The sequence below is a fragment of the Cyanistes caeruleus genome, chromosome 15 (assembly GCF_971803275.1).
Source record: "Cyanistes caeruleus chromosome 15, bCyaCae1.hap1.1, whole genome shotgun sequence".
Taxonomy (NCBI): domain Eukaryota; kingdom Metazoa; phylum Chordata; class Aves; order Passeriformes; family Paridae; genus Cyanistes; species Cyanistes caeruleus.
In genome coordinates, this window is record NC_141715.1 from 16,994,609 (window position 1) to 17,008,697 (window position 14,089).

Below are 14,089 nucleotides of genomic sequence, written 5' to 3' on the forward strand. Positions count from 1 at the left end.
CTGGGGCTGGCCTCTCTCGCTGGAAGGGGTCCAGCCCCCTGCAGAATTTCAGTGCTGGGGTTTTCTGGACAAGGCTGGGAGGGGAAGGTCTGGCTGTGGCTGGAGGAGATGGAGATCCCCATCTCTGGGAGGAGCAGCATGGAGACAAGTGATGATGTTCATTAGGTGCTGCAGGCACCTGTCAGCAGCAAAAGGCAAAGGACCAGAGACTTTACAAGTGCTGCTGAGCTTTCTGCCCCCGAGTCCCCTCCCAGGCTGTGTGACACAGAAACCCCCAGGCACTGGGAGATTTCCAGGATGGACAGACAGCCCCTGGCCAGGGAGCCAGGACACAACCTCAGTCTGGTCCTCTGTGGCAAGTCCATGGCAGGTGGTACAGGACATTCATCCTCCTCTACTGTGCCAGCTCCTGGGAGCAGTCCCTCTCTGACAGGGACATTAATCTGCGTTCCACCACTTCCCACAGATGCTGCTTGAGGACCCGCAGCACGGAGAGCAGATGGAGGAGAAAATCCAGCAGTACCGGCAGGTCAGGCTGGTGCCAGCGGTGGTGGAGCAGGGCTGGTGCTCCCTGGTGCCCAACCTGCTGGCCATGCCCGAGCACGACACACGAGAAAAGGTCCTCAAGCTGGTGGGGGTCCTGGTGGCCTTCTGCAGGGAGCACTACCGCGGGGACCCCGCGCTGGGCACCACCCTCAGCCTCCTGCGCAGCGAGTACGAGGAGCTGGCGGCCGAGGAGCAGAGGGAAGGGGACAAGGATGGCTACTTCAGGGAGCTCCTGGGCTCTATAAACACCATCATCCAGGAGCTGAGGTGAAAGCGTGGGTTCAGTCCAGTTCCAGGGAATTTGGGGTGGCAGCAAGTTTGGATGGCAGCGGTGTAGGTGCACTTTGGAATAAACTGCTGGACGAGACGAGATCCCAGCACTGTGTGCCAATAACTTGGTTATTAAAGTATATTGGGGTGTGGGGAATGGCTTGTTTTCATGGGATACTGCTGGAAAAACAGGTGTACAGTGGAGGGAACAAGCTGAGGGCTCAGCTGGGGAATTTGAGGTTTGCAGAAGGGGAACAAGCGGTGTTCCCATGGGGGGCCGTGTTTGTGTCACCCCCCAGGAGGGGATGTTTGAATCCCTGCACTCCCTCCAGGCCTCGCAGAGCCCAGCTGGTCACTTCCATCCCCTAGTCCTTGCAGGGCTCTGCCACCACCAGGGATGGGCACAAATGCCACCAGATCCCTCTTGTGACTCTGCAGCCAGCAGGCTCAAATATTTGTGGCTCCCATATACAGTGTGTCACTTGTTACTGTTAAGTAGCAGAGCTAATTATTGATTCTCTTTTGAGCTTTCTCTTTTTGGGGTTTATTCAGACTGTTTTTGCTGGCATTAATTTTATGTTTTTTCCCCTATTTTTATCTGAAATGCTTTTCCCAGCCAGCCTTGCCAAAGCTTTACTTTGTAGGCTTTAAAAAAAATAAAATAAATCTGATGGCAACAAGTCAGGATAAGCATGGGAAGGGGGAAGGGGCTTTTCTGCTGGAAACCTGAGCCTCTGGAACGATGCCAGGTGAAGCAGGGATCCAGGAGGAGTGGGGGGGATCAGCACAGGATTTCTCAGGCCCTGCCTGGCCTTGTCGCTGTGTCACACTGGATTTGAGGTGGGGATTGTCTAACACCTCCTTAGGGGATGAGCCAGGGAGAAAACCACCAGCAGCCCTCCCTGTCCAACCCCAAAACCAAAACCCCACTCACTCTTTCTACAAGTCCTGACCAGATTTTGAGCAGGGGCTCACTGGGGCCTGTGCTGGCCCGGGGGATGGAGGGGTGCCCGTGGGCCTCCGGGGCAGCTCGGGAGGGAGCAGGTGCTGGCTCCTGGTCAGTGCCAACAGTGCCAGCCCTGGGACAGCCCCTGTGGCCTGGGATGACAGCAGGAGCTGCCTGTGTCCCTGGCAAGGTCCTGGTGACCCTCCTGGGCTGTTTCCCGCACACCGGCACAGTGACACAGCCAAGGACGTGGAGCACTGAAAGGAGGCCAAAAATTGAAAACAAAGAAGAGTTTCCTGGCAGTGCTGCTCGTGGGCACTGGGCCCTGGCTGGGCACTCGTGGGGCAGAGGCTGGGTAAGGTCCTGGGCAGTGCTGGTGCTCAGGGTCCCCACATCCACCCCGTGTCCCCCTGCCCAGGGGGCTCTGGGCTCTGCAGGGGGATCACCCAAGGAGGGGTGGCCAGTGGGGCCCCATGGGCTGCAGCCACCTCCTCTCTGCAGCTCCTGCAGGTCTCAGGGGTCCTGTCTGAGCACTGGCAGTGCAGCCATGGCACCTCACAGGGCACTCACTGCACCATGGGGAGCGTGGCCAAGGCTCAGCCAGGGGGGCTGCACCCCAAAGAGGGGCGTCCTTCCTCCGTCTGCAGGCCATGTGTCCCCAGAGAGTGACACAGAAGGGCAGGCAAGTCCTGGGCTGCTTTCCCTGGTCACAAATGACCAGGCCGGTGTCCCCACTAATGAGAGGTTTGTTTCCCAAGTGGTGCTGCTGATCCACACAGCCCAGGGTAATGACAGGGCTGCTGTGGCTGCCTGACCCTCCCCTGGCAGGGATGGGGACAGGGACAGGGTCAGGGCTGAGCCTGTCCTGCCCCAGCCCCTGTGCAGAGCCACAGGCAGGGCTGGAGGGGCCCCAGGGCTGGGGGGTCCTGGGGCAGATGGAAACCTTGGTTAGGGCTCACTGGACCCTCTCCCAGTGCAGCTCTGGGAGGTGGGATGGGCACTTCCATCCTTAATTTTGGAGCTAAAAGGGTCCCCTCATTCCTCCAGCTTCGAGAGGAGGTCAGGCTAAGCACTGGAGTCAGAGGTGGCTGGGCCAGGAACAGCTCCTGCTCCTTCCCCTGCAGCCACAAGAGCATCAGGGGGGCTGTGCTGGCTCAGCCTGGGCTCCCCAAAGCCTGGCACCCTGAGGCAGGGAGTGCTCGGGGCAGAGCCCACAGTCTGTGTCTCCCCAGCCTCCCCCATCCACAGCAGCACTGGAGCAGCTGATGTCCCTTAATGGATTTTTCCTTTTCTCATCCGTTTGTTGGGTTTTGGATGCACTCGCCCCTCCCCACCCTCTCTGCTCTCTCCTCAAGTTGTGAGGTTGAGGTTTGGCAGCCGTGGCCTGGTTTGGAGCCGTGCAAGCACACACGGCTCGGGGTGCCCTGCTCGCCCCTCCTGGCACATCCCAGGAGCAGTGAGAGCAGGGAGGGCTGCAGTGGGAAAGGCGCTCATTAACGGGCATTAAATCGTGGCACGGAAACTTCACACACAATTAAAGCGGCATAAATTCAACGTGGCTCCATTCACCGCGGAATTGAATTAAGAGCACTTGAAATCTGGAGTAAGACTTATCTCTTGAGGATTTAATGTGGTTTCACTAATACACTTTAGAAGATAACGTGGGTTCATCTTCCTGAGCTCCCTGCACTGCCAGGTCTGCCGGGCTCTGGCACAGCCTCAGTGGAGCTGCCGTCCCACTGCACTGCAAAAAACCCCCAAATCTCTTCAAAAAACCCCCAAACCCCTCCAGCAAGCAGTCTGGCTGTTGCAGGCGGTGCCTGGGGAGCAGCCGTGGGAAGCCGGCGGGCAGGGGAATCCCACAGCCTCGGTGGGTCCCCGCATCCCCACGGAGGGCTGGAGCTGGGCAGTGGGGTCCGGCTCCTTGCCCACCGCCGGGGGAAGCGGCTGGAGCATCCCCGGAGCTCTCCCCGCCCGTCCGAGCCCAGCGTCATCCTCCGGCACGAGCCCTTCCCCAGCGCTTAATTACACGCAGCAGTAATTACTGTAATTCTCCTCAATTGGCTCCCTAATAAAGTCGCAGCTTCGCTGGCGGCCGGACCCCCTCGCTGAGCCGCTGCTCCAGCGCCGCTTTCCCACGCAGGGCTGGAATTCCCTGGCACGGCGGGATCGGAGCTTTGGGGCTTTTGAACTCCTGACCCACCCGGCTCTTGGGCTGGTGCTGAACAACCCGGAGGGGCTGGAGCAGGGACAGGAGCCGGGGATGGAGCCGGGGATGGAGCAGGGACAGGAGCCGGGGATGGAGTTGGGGATGGAGTTGGGGATGGAGCAGGGACAGGAGCCGGGGCTGGAGCAGGGACAGGAGCCGGGGATGGAGTTGGGGATGGAGCAGGGACAGGAGCCGGGGATGGAGTTGGGGATGGAGCAGGGACAGGAGCCGGGGATGGAGTTGGGGATGGAGCAGGGACAGGAGCCGGGGATAGAGCTGGAGATGGAGCAGGGACAGGAGCCGGGGATAGAGCTGGAGATGGAGCAGGGACAGGAGCCGGGGATAGAGCTGGGGATGGAGCAGGAGCTGGAGCAGAAGCCGGGGCTGGAGCCAGAGCCGGGGTCGCTCCAGGATGAGGAGCCGCCCTGCCCCGGCCCCAGGATCTCCCCAGCCCCGGTGGCTCCACCACCAGCTGCTGGAACTGGGGTTTCACCACACGAAATCCCCTCTCTGCTGAGGGGGGAGGCGTTTTCTCCCCTCCAGCCGCTGCTGCCGCACTCCTGAAGGGATCAATTAAATGTTACACCAAAAGCGATTCACCTCGCTGCCCTTCTCTGCCCCAAACCCAAACACGAGTCCCAGAGGAGCAACTCTCGGGTACAAAAGAAATATGAATTGAGGATTTTTTGGCCTCCTGTCCCCATCGTGTTCCTGCTGCTCCTGCACCCCCTGGGGCTGTAGCTCTCACCATCTTAATTTCTTGATGCTCAATGTTTGTAGCATAAATTAAACTAACATGTATTTAAAAGCTAAATACGTGTAAATTTGTCTGTACATCTTAATAGAGGTATTTTTTTTAAGCTTACTAATAGATTGTATTGGGGGGGAGTCATTGGCTGTACTCCCCAGACAGCCCAGGGAATGTCACCTTTAAGACAATACCAGGAGAAAAAAAACCCCATATTGTATAAATTCAGTTAATAATTATCTCTAAAAGAAGACCTACAGGCTGTTAACCCCCAAATGGCAGTGGAGCACAGCTCCCCCTCCGAGCCTGTTTACATGTTAAGGCTATATGAAAATAGCCTATAATTCCACTGGTTAATAGCAGTACTCAAGAGGCCAAAATGCTTGAAAACATAATACATTTGGCAAAAATATCTCAAAAAACTATTTAGCTTAATTCCGACCGGCATTACAGTAACACGACAGCAATAACCTTAATACAGTAAATTATGAGCTGATTGAGATAAATAAAATTATAACATTTCAGTGCCAAGGCTCAGCTCTAAAATGGAGCTGCACTTTAGACATTGACTGCAGCCCAGGCTTTTCCAGCTCCACAGGAACAGGCACCGCTTCCCTGCACCCGACTCGACTGGGATGTGTGAAACACACTGAAATTCATAAAATTTAAATAAGACAGCGAAATTATACCTTGTAGCTATAGTTATCACAAATAATGTACAGTCTAAATTGCAGCCTGAGCAAACACGATTTCCTGGGTGCCTCTGGAAGCCCAAGGCGGGATGCAGAGCAATTATGAGGAATGAGCACAAAGCTGATTTGCATCTGAATGGCGAGGGGGGGGCGAGGGGCGGGCTGGGCCCCGCTCCATTCACAGCACCACAATGAACCAGCTGGGAAAAGCAACTTTATTAGTGTCCCGCAGCAAAACACATTAGTAATTTGTAAGCAGGCATTACAAGCACACCGGGGGAGGTTTCCACAGGGATCGGCCCCGGGAGCTCCCCGGCAGCAGCGGAGCCCCTCCGAGGGAGCGGTGCCACCAGGGTTTCTAAGGAATTTTTTGGGGAAATGCCCAGAGGGCTCCGGGGCAGCCCAGGAAAAGCAGCATCACAGCCCCGGGGCACCGCCGAGCCCAGCTCCGAACACCGTCCTCAGCAAAACCCAGCACGGGTGGAGCGGTTTTCCAGCTGTTTTCCAGTTGTGCTCACACAGCCGGTGCCTGCTGGAATTCCAGACTCCTGAGCTTGCTCCCTCTCCACCCCCACAGAGATACACTAGCACATACAATACTTGCATTAAGATTTTTTGAGTAAAAAAATCTAACTTTTGTCTCTCAATCACTGTGATAAAGTGAGTCTCTGAGTAGCATGATCCAGTATTAGTGTTAACCGTTAGTTGTACTGTAAAATCCTCTTTGGTTATAGAATATTTCATTTAAAGCAAGATTACAAAAAACAGTTTCCAGCTAGAAATCCACCCCTGTAATCTAAAAACCATCTAAATTACCACACTTCTGCAAGCTGAAGATATACTGATAGGACTTAAAAATTTGAGTATCTCCCTGGGTAATCTAAACACAATTATCAAAATTATATTAAGTAAATACATTTGAAGGAATAGTAAATTTTTGAAAAATTCTTAGGGTATTAAAAGTAGAGTTCTGGAAGTAGCAGTAGTGGCTAGAGAAAAACACCCCCGAGCCAGAGCTCGCCTCTAGATACTCTCCATGGCCTTGAACTCGCTGAGGGCCTGCACGGGGTTCACGTGCTTCTTCTGGGATGCCCTCTTGATTTTCGTCTGGGTCTCGTCCTGCTTCTCCCTCTTGACCAGGGGTTTCTTCTCCGGAGCCTTCATCTTCCAGGAGACGGCCGGCAGGTTGAGGGAGGCCATGCCCTGGGACTTCTGGTACTTGGTGGAGGCCACATAGGAGGCCTTGACCGTCTGCACCACGGCGTTCATCAGGTTCTTGGCCGCCTGGATCAGGGACATGGCGCTGTCCACCTGCCAAGGGACACACGGTCACACCCCCGGAACCCCAAACACAGCCTTCCACTGAGCACACCAGGCCTGGGGGTAAAACCACTTGAAAACTGATTCATGTGGCTGATTTCTGTTTTTCCTTTGAAAGCTGAGGCTCCTGGTTTGAGGCAGGATTTTCCCCTGGACGCTCGGTGGTTACAAACCTGACTCGTGCCACCAACACAAAAGCAGTGTTTGCCCCCCTGTCTGCATTTCCATATTAATGGTAGTGGGAACCATTTGTATTCTGCCCTTTGCTTTTGTGACTAAGCTTTAACAGTTGCTTATTCTCTAATGAAATTAATAAAGCTGTAGTAATATCTTAATCACTGATAATAAATATTTAAATTGCCCTACAATACTGAGTTGGATTGGGAAGGAAGGAACACAACTGCATCACCAGCCTGGCCTGGAGCCCTTTCCCAGCTGGTTCCTGATTTACAAGAGCATCAAAACAAGGAAAAACATGAATTTGTCAGAGCTGTAGGGCACAGTGGGGATAAAGAGCTGAGAGCAGGGCTGGGTGGAAGAGGGGAGGAGCACTGTGGTGACCTCAGCTGGGACCCCCTTCTCCAGGGGCCAGGGTCCTGCTCTGGGTGGGATCCCCAGCTTGCCAAGGCCCAGGGGGCTGGGACAGGGGTTTGATCTGAGGCAGGACTTGGTTCTGGTGGCTTCTCTGGGGCACTGTCCCCTCCCTTCCACCCCACGTGGCACCTCAGATCCTCTGGCAAACCACTGAGCTCTGCCCTCCTCCTCACCAGGCTGGAAACCACAGCCCTGGAGTGTTTCCAGGAATCCTCACAGCAGGAGGAATTGTTAAAGGCCAGGAGAGCAGGAGGTGCTTTCTGAATGAGCTGTCAGACTCTGAAGGTGCCAGCTCTGCCTGCCTGGGCCGTGGTTCTGGTGCAGGGGCAGGGCACTAACACTGGACAGAACTTTCCTTTCAGACAGGTGATGCCTCTGCACTGGCTGAGGTCTTCATCTGATCACCCCATGGGCATTAACACCGCTGCTGGCAACCCCCAGCCCTGCTGGACAGGCTCGAGGAGAAGGGATAAAAGCAGGAGGTCAAACCACAGAGGCCAGGCTGTTCTGTCACTAATTCATGGCAGGGGGGATGTAACTCCTGGAGACACTGAGTAACTGCACTGAAGCCCTGGAGTGGGTATTGCTGCACAGTAACACATCTCCTGCTTTGACAGCACCATGCCTTCAGCCTCCCAGCTCCAGGACAGAACAGCAGCACATCCACCACAGCCCCTGGGGCTGCTCTGGGGGCTGGAAAGGCAGCAGGAGGGGCAGCACAGCCCCATCATCCCAGATGGGCTCAGCTCCTGCAGGGAGCTATTGCTCCCTGCCCCAAAGGCTATTGCTGCTGCTGCCCCAAAGCTCTCCTTCCACAGCTCTCCCTGTTATTTTGGGGGAAGCCTGTGCTAGTAAGTTTAAGCAACTGAAATATCAAGCAGGGTTTCACTGGAAAATATCAGTGGCACAGGGTGCCCAGAGAAGCTGTGGCTGCCCCTGGATCCCTGGAAGTGTCCCAGGCCAGGCTGGACAGGGTTTGGAGCTGCCTGGGATGGTGGAAGGTGTCCCTGCCATGGCAGGGGTAGGATGGGATGAACTTTAAGGTCCCTTCCAACCCAAACTGTTTCATGATTCTGTGGTATCAAAATGGCAGAATGTGGGAAGTTTTTTCCATTTGCTGATCAGGATTCAGGGAGCAATTCTGAACTATCAGCAAATTCTGTCCCTTCTTCCAGCCTCCTTCCTCAGTCCTGACATGGCTGGGCAAAAGCACCACTGACCAAACGTGCCTGTGCAGGGCAAGGAAGAGTATGCCAGAAGAAATTAAGAATTTAGCTTCACTTCCCTCCCCCCAAATATCTGTCATACAGAATCCTCTTAGGAGGAAGCATTTCATGAACTACAGGGAAAAAAGTTATTTGCAAAGTTAAGGCTGGAATAAGGAAGCAAGCTGGCCTGGGGCAGCTTCCAGCTGTCAGAAACCAGAACAGCCACTAAAAATCCCTGCACTCTTCAGGGCACAGCCATCCTGAAATATTAACATCTCCAGAGCATTGCAGGACCCCAGCGTGTTCCAAGGCTGTGCAGAGACGTGGGGCAGGTTTAGCTGCACAGATAAAGCGATTTAACCTCACTAAGAGCGAAAAACAGTCTGGAAAACAGATTACACAGAGGTGAAGTGAATCTGTCTACAAACAGTGTTGAGTAAGGAAATGTGAAGTCTGTATTTTCACAGCAAGAGAACAGCGAGGCAGCAACACAAACTCTGCATGCATTAAAGCTGTGCACGCTCCAGCACCTCCTGTCTATTTTCTGTGGTGTTTAACACGGGAGCTGGGCTCAGAACAGCCTGGGCTGTGCCATACGTACCCCGGACACGACGAGCTCCCCGCCCAGGTTCTGCACCTCGGCCTTCACCTTGCTGCAGATGTTGAGCTGGTGGCAGTAGAGCGCGATGCGCTGCAGGTAGGCCAGCAGGTCCTGCTTGCACGCCGAGTCTGGGCACTGCGGGAGAATCAGAGGAGGAATCAGGAATTAGGGGCTGCGTTAGAGCCTCGTCCCTAAAGGGGTGCAGCTGTGCCAGACCAGCACTGCAGGAAAGGAAGCACACAATGCTGAGAGAATGGAGCAGTAACAAAGAGTAAAAGGGCACTGTGGGTGCTGTGCTGTGTGTGAGGGAAAAGGGCAGGGAAGGTTTGATGGAACCATTCTCAGAGGCAGCTCGGCAGCACCACAGCTGGGGCACAGCCAAACCAGCACCTCCCCCTGGAGCAGGGCATGGGCAGGAGAGCCCTGGGCTTTCAGACAGCTGAGCAGCATGAAAGGCATCTAAAAGCCAGGAGCCATGAGCAGGGGCAGCACTGGACAGGCTCCATCCAGCTGCCCTGCAGCAGCCCTCCCAGGGAGGAGGAACAAGAGGAAGAGAAGAAGGACTATTTGCCCTCCCCATGATACTTTAAGTTTTAGCTTTCATATTTTCCAGATTCTGTACTGCATTAGAATATAACTCTGAACTTGATATAAAGTGTTGGCAAGTTCTCCTCACTCTTTTTCCAGCCCCAGAACCAAGGACACCATTGCAGCTTCAGGCCCAAAAAGTGTAAAGTGTTCAGTACCAGTTCACTGTAACAATTCACTAATTGAGGAGAGCAACCTGGGAGGATGGGACTGCATCACCTGCAGCTGTAATTGGACAATTGACCCTAACATGCTAATGGACTGAAATAAAAGTGTGAAAACTCGTGACTCAGAGTCCATCTTGCATCTATCTTGGGCAGAGTCATGGCCAGGCTCTTGTACTGCCCAAGGTGTATCCTTTAAAAGCCTTTTAATAAATCCCTACTTTATTCCTTTAACTGCCCAGCCTCTGTTCCAGGGAGCCTCTTTAGCCATCACCCAGAGCAGGTGTGTCAGCTGTAAAAGGTCCCTCCTGTAGTGTACAGGACACAGCAGTGATGGTCTGGCACCCAAGGTCTCAAGCTGCAGGTGTTACCAATTCCTCCCTCAATCCTCAACCTTAACTATTCCAAGCTCCAAAGCGATAAACACGACAGCAACTCAATTTCCTGCAGCAAACAGAGATTTTCCTGACTTCTGCTCCCATCTCACAGCAGTGGGGAAAGCAGGTTCCTCACCAGGCACAAAATGACATTTTTAAGGTGCTTGCTGCAGCACTCATCCGTAAGAGAAAGGAAACTTTTTCAGCTTTGCACAAAAGGCTCTGCAGGAGTCCCTCTGTGCAGCTCAGGAAGGGCATTTTCTGGGACAGAATCCAAGAATGAGCCAGGCTCAGGCTGGATTTCCAGAGCAGAGGGGAGTTCAGCTGAGGAGCAGCCACGGTCCAGAGCAGGCTGTGGGAAGGGCTCTGCTGCCCACGCCAGCCCCTTTAGGAGCAGCAGCAATGGGGAGCCAGCAGCAGGTCCCCCATGCACCTCAGCCCCAGGGGCACCCCACATGTTCACACACACACACAGCTCCAGCTTCACATCCATGTGATTTACACCACATTGGGTCACACCCAATGTTGCTTCAGCCCTGCTCTGAACCCCAGAGAAGCATCACTTGTACCCCACAGAGAGCTCCTGCTCTTTGTTCCACAGAAATGACCACTCATCATCTCATCCAGCATACACAGGTCTCCTGGACCAAACCAACACCATCAGACTGTCATTATGTTGTGCTCTGAGGCAGGCTGCACTGTGGCCAGCATTATTTCAGCTGTAGCTGTGGAATCCACCTGGCAATACCCAGGCACAGGCACACCCTGCAGGGATCTCCAGCCTTCCAGACAGCTGCACCCCATCCAGAGTGATTTAAGAGCTCTTTTTCACACACCCCTGTTCACAGCAAAATCCCATTTCACCGAAGACACTGATCCTGTGCAATGGACCATCTGATGAAGATTCATAATGGACATGGCATGACTGGAAGATTAATCTTCAGTGTGGCACCACTTCATTACTTAAAGCTTCACTCCAGCTGAGGGTGGTTGCACTGGCTGTGCAGCCTCTCCCCACTCTGAGGGCAAGGTAGGAATCTCCTCCTGGCTGTGAGCAGCAGGCTCTGAGACCTGATTCTCCCTGCAGACCTCTCCTTAGCTATGAGATGGAAGCAGAAACTCTTCTCTTTATGTAAGAGAGCAGATCGTGGTGCACATGCAGGGATGTGCAAACAGAGTCCCACTCACATGCAGCATTTCCTTCCCAACAGCACCTGATCTACCAGAACAGGTAGTTCCCTCTGCAGTGAAGTCAAGTGAAGCTAACACACGCATTTGTTTTTTTTCCAGGGCCAGAACAAGTGACTCTTGCAAAGGAAAGCAGTCTCTGTGCTGAGCAGGGCTAACTCAGGTGCCACAGCGATGTGCACACACAGGGGCACTGCAGTGGAGATCTGCATGGCTTTAGGGGCATCTGACCCCACCAAGAGACATAAAGCCACCTCTTAGTCCCAAGGAAAATGATGGAACAGCCAAATTAATCGCAGCTCTCAACGTGGGCACGCAGCTTCCATCGGTGCAGTGAAGCCCTGCCTAACGAAGCAGCAAAGCTTGCAGGTTAATTTTTTAAGCTAATCAATATTAGTCAGCACTACAAGATGTTTTAGAGCAAGTCCACAAATAGCCCTGGCCAAAGAGTTAATGAAAAGCTCAAATTACAATTTTAGAAACTGATCTCTATCTCCCAAAGAGCTCACCCAGCACAGCGAGCGAGCAGCACTGGAGGGGCTCGAGGGCTGACAAACACTCAGTACAGCACGTCAGGGGATGGCTCAACAATCCCAGCTACTCTGTGGGGCTGTGAAACCATTCCAGGAAAGACTCTCAAGGCAGGAGGCTGTTGCACCATCATCAACAGCTGAGGAAGGCAGCAAAACCTTCATGGAATAGGAATCATCACGGGGTTGTGTACATCAATATGGTGTGAGATGGAAACCCACATCCTCTCCTGTGTGTGCTATTTCTGCAGGCAGGATTGAGGACTCAGCTCAAAGACAGATGAGGTTTAAATGGAGATGTAACACAAGATAAAAAAGAGCATCAACAAAAGGCACTGCGGGTGCCTGCAGGAGCCTTGTCCTTTCCTAGGCAGGAGCACTTGGATAAAAATCAAAAAACCCAAAAGGCAACAGTTTAAACAGCGATCAAGAATGATGACATTATTGGATTAACCCACAGCCACAACCCCCATCTGCAGAGCTGCCATGGGAGGACTCCCACAGCACAGCCCAGCAGGGAGTGCAGTGTAGATGGAAATGAATGTGTGGGGGGACACCTCACCTTCCCAAACCCCAAAACTGAGCTGCAGCCACAGACTCAGGGAAGGTTACTGGCAAAAGCTCAGCTAGCTGCTCCAGGTCAAATCCAGGATCCATCCTGGACACAGCAAACACCCCCAGTTTCAGTTCCTGCTGCCCCAGCTGAGCCTGCAGAGAAGCAGAATCAGCCTTTGATCTGTTTTTGCAGAGAGGAGGGGCAGGGGAAGCCAGCAGAGCCCTGGTGGTGTGTGCTGATGGACACAGCCCATCCCCAGTGGCTGCAGGGGACAGCCAGCAACTGCAGAGCTTCTTCCTCCCACTGCCTCTCCCTTTGGAATGGGCCCTGCTGCACCAGGAATTCCCAATAAATGCCCCTCAGCAGGAGCTGCCAGCAGTTGTTTTGGGCAGGCAGCTCCCTGGCACTGGCCACGTGTGCCAGCAGCTGTCACCAACCTGTGCCCAGGATCCCCAGCATAGCCCCCCAGCCAGGGACCAGTCTCCCCAGCAAGAGGCTGCTGGAGCCTTTTTCTGGAAGTGGGGCAGCCCTCACCCTCACTGGAGATCAGAACCGACATCACCTCGGCCTCCCACCGCTATGAAAGGAAAAAGGAACAGAAATTTCCTTTGGCTTTGTAGGTGTTTGGACATTGAAAAAATAAATAATAGAGAGAAGCCTTGTCTTGCTGCAAACCCTTGTCATCTGTGTTGTGCTCCCTGTTCCCAGCAAGCAGCTGCTTGGAGCGAGGGATGGAAACCTCAGGGAGAACCTGCAGCAGGGACTCCTCCCAACAGACAGGGAATTCCTGGCACAGCAGCTCGTGCAGTTTCAGAGGAATGTGCTGCCCAAGGGCCTGATGGCAGGGCTGGGAGCTGCTGGCACACTGACACGAGGGGTCACAGCTCTGGTGCCAGGCAGCACGCAGGACACGAGCCCTGTGCTCCCAGGCAGGAGCAGGGACAGCGGGATCCGTGCTCGGAGCTGCTCCTGCTCTGTAGCTGTCACACTGCTCCACATTAACATGTTTCTAAAGAGTATGGAAGCACAGCTAATGAAATATGCAGGCTCAAAGTATTAGCAGAGTATGGAGTCAGGAAAAAGCTATATTCTTGTCAAAATGACTAACTGTACAGTGCTGCTCATATTTATCTTCAAACATGTGCTTAATCTGTTACATTTTTAAGGACCTTACTGCTACTAAAAGTAGTTTTCTTTTATAATTTGAAATGGCTTAGTACAGAAAACCATATACCAACTTTGTATAAAACACGTGAATTAAAAAAAAACCAACAAAAACCCAACAAAAAAGCATTGTAAACCTTCAGCCCAAGCTCCCCTGAGACCTTCAACACAAACTGCTCCTTGCTTCATTTACCTACATCAGCAGCACACCTGGTTCTTGCAGAAACAAGGCTGTCAAAGTGCTGTAGCAAGGAGAGCCATTTGAAAAAACACTTCTCAAATTTATCTCCCCATTGAACATCTCTCACTGCATCATTAATAAAGGAGGGTGTAGACAAGCACTTCTGAATGCAACATTAAGAGAGCCCTGCACCACAATGATTTACTT

The 14,089-nt window shown here is 53.3% G+C and overlaps 2 protein-coding genes across 5 annotated transcripts in view; one reads left to right on the forward strand and one right to left on the reverse strand.

Annotated features, from left to right (window-relative positions):
• Positions 1 to 923, forward strand: part of SIL1 (SIL1 nucleotide exchange factor) — a 104,869-nt gene extending 103,946 nt beyond the window's left edge. For all 3 annotated transcript variants that reach the window (XM_086851756.1, XM_086851758.1, XM_086851759.1), the window contains one exon: positions 467 to 923. In XM_086851756.1, the coding sequence (XP_086707882.1) occupies positions 467 to 817 (351 nt within the window). In that variant the 3' untranslated portion in view covers positions 818 to 923. The remainder of the gene's footprint in view (positions 1 to 466) is intronic.
• Positions 924 to 5,612: 4,689 nt separating this feature from the next.
• CTNNA1 (catenin alpha 1) overlaps positions 5,613 to 14,089 on the reverse strand; it is a 118,122-nt gene continuing 109,645 nt past the window's right edge. For both annotated transcript variants that reach the window (XM_086851755.1, XM_086851754.1), the window contains exons 17-18: positions 9,135 to 9,269; positions 5,613 to 6,722 (exon numbers count right to left, since the gene is read on the reverse strand). In XM_086851755.1, the coding sequence (XP_086707881.1) occupies positions 6,435 to 6,722; positions 9,135 to 9,269 (423 nt within the window). In that variant the 3' untranslated portion in view covers positions 5,613 to 6,434. The remainder of the gene's footprint in view (positions 6,723 to 9,134; positions 9,270 to 14,089) is intronic.